The sequence below is a fragment of the Macrotis lagotis genome, chromosome 1, assembly GCF_037893015.1.
Source record: "Macrotis lagotis isolate mMagLag1 chromosome 1, bilby.v1.9.chrom.fasta, whole genome shotgun sequence".
Lineage (NCBI taxonomy): Eukaryota > Metazoa > Chordata > Mammalia > Peramelemorphia > Peramelidae > Macrotis > Macrotis lagotis.
In genome coordinates, this window is record NC_133658.1 from 917,300,732 (window position 1) to 917,308,706 (window position 7,975).

Here is a 7,975-nt window from a genome sequence, read left to right on the forward strand (position 1 = left end):
TATGACCAAGGAAGAGATAGAGAACATTATAAAAATCAAACTGAATACTTTTGATTACATTAAATTAAAAATAAGCAAAAACCACTGAAACCAAAATCAAAAGAAATGTAGTAAATTGGGATACAATTTTTACAACTAGTGTTTCTGAAAAAGGACTCATTTCTAAAATATATAGAGAACTGAGGCATATTTATTTTTAAAAAGTCATTTCCCAATTGACAAATAGTCAAACGATATGCAATGGCAATTTAGAGGTGAGGAAATCCAAACTATCTATAGTCATATAAAAAAATCACTCTAAGTCATTACTGAGTAGAGAAATATGAATTAAAACATCTCTGATGTATCACCTCATACCTCTAAGATTGGTCAAATTGACCAGAAAGGACAATAATCAATGGTGGAAGGGACATGGGAAGTCTGAGACACTAATGCATTGTTGGTGGAGCTGTCAACTGATCTAACCTTTCTGGAGAGAATTTGGAATTATTCCCAAAGGGTAATGAAAATGTGCATACCCTTTGATCCAGCAATACCAGCACTGGGTCTATACCCTGAAGAAATCATGAAAAAGGATAAAAACATAACTTACACAAAAATATTCATAGCAATCCTGTTTATGGTGGCAAAGAATTAGAAATTGAGTGAATGTCCATGTATGTCATGGAATACTATTGTTCTATTAGAAACCAGGAGGGATGGAAATTCAGGGAAGTCTGCAAGCATTTGAATAAATTAATACAGATTGAGATGAGCAGAACCAGAAGAACACTGTACACCCTAATAGCAATAAGGGAATGATGATCAACCTTAATGGACTTGCTCATTCTATCAATGCAATAATCAAGGACAATTTTAGGGGACCTATGGTGGAGAATGCCATCTGTATCCAGAGAAAGAACTGTGGAGTTTAAGCAAAAACCAAAGATTATTACCATGATTTTTTTTTGAAAAAAAGTTGTCTTATGTGCTAGATAATTTTCCTATCTATAATATTTTATTTTCTCCTCAAGGATGTTTATTTCTCTCAACACATTCAATTTTGATCAGTGCATAGCATGGAAATATTGTAAAGATTATCTGATTACCTTCTTTGGGGGAGGGGGGAATTATAAAGTTCAAAAACCTAACAAAAATGATAGACACTACTATTGTATATAATTGAAAACACTATATGTATTTAAAAATATTATTAGTCCAGAGGAAGTGACTTTTAGATTCAAGTTTTTTTGATCTCTCTACCTCAATGGGGTAGGAGATCCCCAAGTTATCTATCCAAGGTCTGACTCCCTTCCCAGCAGATGCCCATTCTGCCATGAACAACTCAGAAATCCTGGGGAGCAAATGTCTTCTTGTGCAGATTAGGAAGCAGTGTCTACAGGAAAGTTTGGTTCCAGAGAGTGCTTGTAGACTCTGCCATCTAGGGGGAAGTTTATCTTGGAATGTTTGGAACCTGATTTCAGAGAGGACATGGGGGAGAATTAAGCAATGGGGACTGGTAAAGAGAAAGGGGGGCTTCAGGACCTCCAGAACCATGATAGACAGACGTGTGAAGGGAGGTCCAGGTCCAATGCTACCACTATCTTTTCTACTTTATACACTCACACACAGACCTGTGTAGACATACACAGAAACATGTCCATGCACACATTCACACACAAATATATAAACAGACACATAAAACACGTGTGGACAAATACAAACATAAACACACACATTAATGACCTCTGATGGAAGAAATTCTAAAGGCTACTTGAGTTCTGAGGTGCTTTAGCATTTGGGAGGATGTTCTTCTTCATCCATTATTGAGAGATTATATCAATGATCATCACTGCTGGGAGGGTGGAAAAGGAGATTTTGAGTATGTGTGTGAGGGGAGGGGGTCTGTGGGAGTGGGGAGGAGGAAAAAGTCTGGGCATTATCAATTTGGACTAGGGTTAGGTAGCAGGGAAAGCAGGACCATTGCTCTGTCTGGAGCTGGGCAGAACTCAAGGTTTCATTGAGTCTTTGGGGTACACACATTCAATAAACCCCAACTCTGTCTTCCCATCTTCAGGGGATGTTGCAGCTCATTCTCAGAGTTCCCTCCAACTCTGCCAGGCTTCAGTCAGCAGGACAACCAGGATGATAAGAACCAACCCAGCCAGGCTGAGGCGGATGAGGTTACCCAGGGTGTAATCCTGGGGCACAGGACCTGGGAGGGTGAAAGACTGTTAATGGGAGGGGGACAAGACCTCCTTAATCTTAGGCCCCATCAGTGGGGGTCCAGATTCTGCTGTGCCTTCTCCTGGGCCTCTTAGTTCCAGCCCTGTCCCTGTCCCTGGACTTTGAAGTTCTGATCACTCCCTGACTAGGAGAGAGAATATGGAGGATCTTAGAAGAGAAGTCCGAGGGAGGGATTGAGGCCTCCCTCATCCTCCTTCCCCTCAGTGCTTCCTCTCCATGACCCTGAGTCAGCCCCAGATCCTTTTCCTGGAACCTTCTCTTTGTCCTCACTTCCTCTCCTCCTCACTCTTCATCTCTGACATTCTGACAGCAGCTTGGTGGAGTGTAGAGAGTATGGAGCTTGTGGTGAGGAAGAGCTGAGTTCAGGTCCCACCTCAAACCTTGCTCTCTGTGGGACCCTGGGCATGTCCCCTTCACTCTACCTGCCTCAGTTTCTTCATCTGGAAAATGAAGCTAATAACAACAGTGGCCTCCCTGGGCTGTTGTGAGGAACCAGTGAGATTATCATTCTAGTAAGATACACCTGATGGTTCTTGTTAATATTGGTATCAACAAGCAATGACCCGTTACACTAAAGAATGACCCCTGCCCTCAGGGAGCTCATTCTCAGTGGAGAAGACCTGGTGTGACCCCAAGAGCAGAGGATATGGGGTCTCTGAGGGGAAGATCTGGGAGGAGAGGAGGAGGGGAGAAGGAAGAGGACAATCTCTTCTCAGAAGGGGGGACTGAGCAGAGCTTTGAAAGGACCAAGAAATTAAGGGGAGCAGGCAGAGGGCACAACTGGGACAAAGGTATGGAGGTGGGAAATGGAAGGAGTGTGAGAGGAAGTAGGAATGAGGAGCTCCCAGTGTGAGGGGAGGAGACACAGATTCTCCTCAGGGAGCCCACCATCTCCTACAGTAATTCAGGTCCATAGATCTTTATTAAGGACCTTGACCTAGGTCCTGGACTGGGTCACATCCTCAAGATGATTTGACAAAGAGAGCAGCTCCTTCCCTCCCTGGAATGCTCTGTACTCAAGGACACAAATAAATATCTTGGGTCCCCCATCTGTGGAGGGGGATCACTTAGAACTGGGGTAAGGGTAGGAAGGGATTCTCTAAGGGGAGGCTCCTAAGCTCAGCCTGGGAGGGGTCTTTGCATTGTCAGACAAAGGGGTGAGGAGGGAGAGCATCCCAGGCAGTGGGCACAGCCTGGGCAAAGGGAAAAGGAGAAGAACAAGGAGCTAAAGGAAGAGTGGTGGGCAATGAAGGGACCCTGGAGGGGAGGCCAGCCCCTGCCTCTCTCCCTGCTAGGAATCCTCTAGTTACTCACCAAACAAGGTGTTCTCAGATTCAGGAATTGGAGAGAAGACTCCTGGGGATTAGAAGGGGGCAGGGTGAGGGGAGTCCAGAGAGGTTCTGGAGGGTCCCCAGAGGGAGCCCTGGGTGTGAGTCCCAGCCCTGTCCATTCTTTCTGGGTGGGGAATGTTGGGCAAGTCCCCTTCTTCTCTGTGCCTCAATTTTCCATCTTTTAAATAGGTGCATGTGCTCAGTGACCTCTCCTGGCCCATCAAGTTGGGGGATTTGATGCTTCCATGATTCCTCTGACCCCTCTTCTAGTTCTTGTTTGAAGGAAAAGAATGGAGGAGGTGGGTGGGAGAGAGGGGTCTCTGGATCTCCAGGACCCTGAGGTTCCCCCTCTGCCTGGGTGAACTGCTGTGTCAGTGGGAGCCAGGGTTGGGCAGAGGAGGGAGGAGAGCAGAGGAGGTCACTGGTGCTTCCAGCTGAGAGGAATTGGAGTGGGGGCACCTAAGAAGCCCCTCCCTTGTCCTTGGGGAAGCCTGGGAAGGGAGAAGCAGAATTCTTCCCCTTCTCAGTCTCAGTTATGGCTTAAAAGTGTGTGTGGGGGGGTAGGGAGGCCACAGGAGCTTCTGGGGAAGGGGAGAGAAGGGAGAGAGAAGGGGACTGCGGTGGCCCCTGCTCCCTCCACCCCAGGCCCCTACCCACCCAAGTTTGTTCTTCCTTCTTGCCCAGACTGGAGGGACCCTTGCCCCTCCCCTCCCCTTCAGCCCTCCTCATGACTTGGTTTGTTCAGAGAAAGGGTGGACTGGGCCCAGTCCTAGACAGGAAGTGGAGATTAATAGGGGAGAGGAGAACCCCCCTGAGCTGAGGGTCACTGGTTACTCACCTGGAGGAGAGGATGTCAGAGCTTGAGGATCTCCAGGGCTCTGGGGGAGGTGAGGGTCCTTTGTGGTGTCTGGACCTGGGAGAGGAAAAGGGGAAGGGGCTGGTGGGATTTATTCCCCTCTCCCCCCTGGCTGCACCTCAGTCCTCCTCTGCTTCTCTCAGCTCCCCCCTCCCACTTCCCTTTCCTGGGACCTGGGAGACACATTGTCTGTGGGACCAACATCACTAACCAGAGGGCAGATGATGAGGGCGTTTAGAGGGGCCAAGGAGGAGAAGCCTCACTCTCTAAGAATGACCCACTTCCCAGACCCATGTCCCCTCCCTCTGAACCTCCTCTTTGGCCTGGGGTCCCCTGAGGTAGGGTCCTGAGCAGGCAGTGTAGGGCCCCTTGGTCAGAGGGAGCTTGGAGGGTCTGGAGTAGTGGGGAGGGCTGGGGAGGGCTGCGGCTCTCTCACCTGTGACCCTGAGCACCAAGGGGTCACTGGGGGCTGACCACTCATATGGGTTGATACTGTGAAAGGTGTAACATCGATAAGTCCCTCCATGGGCAGGGGTCCCAGCCGGGATGGAGAAGGTGGCCTGAGACCCCCTCCCCTGGGACTGGACCATGCGGGAGCCGATCTGTTCTCCATCCTTGTAGAGAGCAAACCAGTTAAATCCTACCTGTGACTGACACTGGAGGGTCACCTGCTGTCCTGGGGTCACCTGGGAGCTGGGCAAGGCTGAGAGGGAGGGGGGATCATGGAGACCTAGAGGGAGGAAAGACTGGAGTTAGACTTATAATGCACCTCCTTTCAGACTATGGGGGCAGATCTGGCTGGTGGGAGGACTGGCCCAGGAGTGCCTAAACCAGTACATGAGCAGGGTGAAGGAAAGTTGGGGAGTAAAGAGAAAAAAAGAGGGAAGGAAGGAAGGAAGGAAGGAAGGAAGGAAGGAAGGAAGGAAGGAAGGAAGGAAAGGAGGGAGGGAGGGAGGCTCCTCTTTGATTTGGGGTGGGGCTTTATCATAGAATTTCTCTCCATAAACTGAGGGTGGAGGCCCCTTTAAGATCCATGTAAGCATCTTTGTCCAGTTATCTCCTCCCCAGAACAGAGGCTGTTCTCATCCTGAATCAGGCCTGGGGAGCGGGGGAGGGCCCTGGCAGAGGTTGGGAAGGGGAGAAAGAGCCTTGGGTGGAATTCCTGATTCACTCATCTTCACCTCCTAATTTTGCAGAGACCCTGGGCATACACAGAGAGGACACCCCTCTCCCCTCCCTATGCCTAGGTCTGAACTGGGTCTGGGGGACAGAAAAGTAGCAGGTCCCCCCTCCTTTCCTTCTCCTGGCTCTGGGAGGATCAAACCTGGTAGGGAAAGATGTCTCAACCTCCTTGGACCCCTCCCCAGGAGGCCCCTGCTCTGTCTGGTCTCCTCAGACCCAGCTGAGCCTCCTGTCTCCTCTTAGGCCTCAAGATAGATGTGACTGAGGCAGTTGGTGGCAGAGGCCTGAGCCCTGGGCCTAGAGTCAGGAATACCTGAAGTCAAATCCAGCCTCAGATACTTCCCAGCTTTGTGATCACTTCCTCTCCGTTTGACTCAGTTTCCTTAACTGTAAAATATGGCTCATTGTATAATCTCCCTGGCAGATTTGTGATAAGGATCAAATGAGATAATAAATATAAAGTGCTTGGTACACAGGAGGAGTTACATAAATGCTGCTTCCCCTCCCCCCCACTTCCAGTTCCAGAGGGAGAGCAGAGGCACAAGGAGGCTGGGGCCAGGCTGGAATGGGGAGGAGCTTAGTGGGACTGGGACCCTGAGCCAGCCCTGCCTGGGGGGCCTAGAGGTGGGGGGCTCCTCACCTGTCACCCGCAGGTACAGGGGGGCACTGGCCACTGACCAGTGGGATGAGTGTCTGTAGAGACAAGAGTAGATCCCAGCATCCTTCGCTGTTACAGAAGGGATGAGAAACTGGGCCTCTCGTCCTGATGGTTTCACATCCTGGATTGCACCCCTTATAGGTCCTTTCCATGGGCCTTCTTTCTGCAGCCTGTACACTTCTGCCCCCTGTGACCCCCGGCACCTGAGGGTCACACTTCTCCCTAGGGGCACCACAGGGCCCTTGTCTGCCCTGAGGATGGGTCTGTCTGAAAGGGAATGAGAGCTGTCAGTTCCAGGGGATCCCTCTTCTCTGTGCACCCCCATCCTGGGTCCCCTCACTTTAATCCTGTCATTGAGTCCAGACACCCCCCTTCCCTCTCCTGGGGTGGGGGCAGCTGCTCTCTGCTCTGAGCAGGGGACTTACCTGCCTGTGTCCTTGTCCTCTGGCTCAGACACAGTCCTGCAGGAGAGGACCCTGATTACTTCTAACTTCTCCACACCCTCCCCATCCAACCCCCACCCTGAGAAGAAGAGGAGGGGAGAGTCTGGGTTTAGGACAATGTGAAGGAAAGGGTTGGACACCAGAGGACCCTTCTAAATGGTCCAACTTCTCCCCCCTCCCTCCCCCTCTTGCTGGGAGACCCCAAATTTGTTACTCCCTTCTCTGGAGGAGAGCTTCTACATCATTACAATGGGGGGGGGGTTGGACTTGTTCTTGTGCAAAATCCCCTCAAATATGGGGCTTCCTAGGACTTACCAAGACACAGCAGGGCAGAGAGGGTGGGAGTCATGGTGGACCTAGGGGCGGTGGGAGAGGACCGAGGCTGACCAGGACAGTCAGAGGCACCAGAGGTGACTAGGGCTGTCTCTGTCCTGAGTCTGCAGTCTCTGAGAAGGTTCACTTCTCCTTCCTCTCTGGGGTTCTTCCTTCATAGATGTCTTCATGCAGTATGTGTTTGGGGTGGGGGAGGGGGGTTGGAGAATCTTCTAGAATCAAAGGAATAGAACAATTCTTCCTTTTTGGTGATAATTCAGACTATACAGACTGAGAACAATCCCAGAGAAGCCTTGTGAGCTAACCTCATAGTCCCCCAACCACCCCCACTTTTGGAGATGTTGCTCTCAATGGGGTTCCATAAGCTGACCCTAGTCCCCAGATCGTGCCCTCAGCCTGCCCCTTACCTCCCCCCCCCCCCCAGAACTGCCTCTTTAAACATGGTTCAATCCCTAATCCAACAGATGGAGATTCCTGTGGAACAAGAGGTTAAAATCAGACCCCAGAACAAAGACCTGCTGGGTGGGCTGCATTGGGAGTTGATGTCTTTAGGTTGGGCGGGGGGGAGTCTTTTCTGATGATTTCCAGGTGACCTTGCCAGCTTCAGCATGGGCTCAGGACTGCCTAAGCCTCTGCCTTCTGAAGAGTGACGCCTCTGGACTCAGTCTCCTGGCTAGTACTCAGACCGAAAGGCCAAGTCCCCAGGATGGGGTCACTAGTTCTCTTATTCCATTGCTTAAGAGCCCCCACCCAGGATGTTCCTATAAGTCTTTTATGCAGTAGCTGTCTCTTTAACATCAATTAACCAAGTAACATCAGTTTACATTGATTCCACAAGCATTTATTTAGGATTTACAAAAGTATAGTTACTGAGAGTGTGTCATAAAATGTAAAGTATAAAAGTGTCCCAACCTCTGCTCCCCCTTATGCGCACCTTTCTGGTCCT

At 50.0% G+C, this 7,975-nt stretch overlaps 1 protein-coding gene across 1 annotated transcript; it reads right to left on the reverse strand.

Moving 5' to 3' along the window:
* Positions 1–786: 786 nt before the first annotated feature.
* Positions 787–7,111, reverse strand: LOC141509970 (platelet glycoprotein VI-like). Its single transcript, XM_074219885.1, has 7 exons — positions 7,012–7,111; positions 6,679–6,714; positions 6,236–6,520; positions 4,850–5,143; positions 4,396–4,470; positions 3,541–3,582; positions 787–2,194 (listed from the first exon to the last, which is right to left on the reverse strand). Exons 1-7 carry the CDS (start codon positions 7,043–7,045, stop codon positions 2,076–2,078), a joined length of 885 nt encoding a protein of 294 aa, XP_074075986.1. The 5' UTR covers positions 7,046–7,111; the 3' UTR covers positions 787–2,075.
* Between the last annotated feature and the right edge of the window lie 864 nt (positions 7,112–7,975).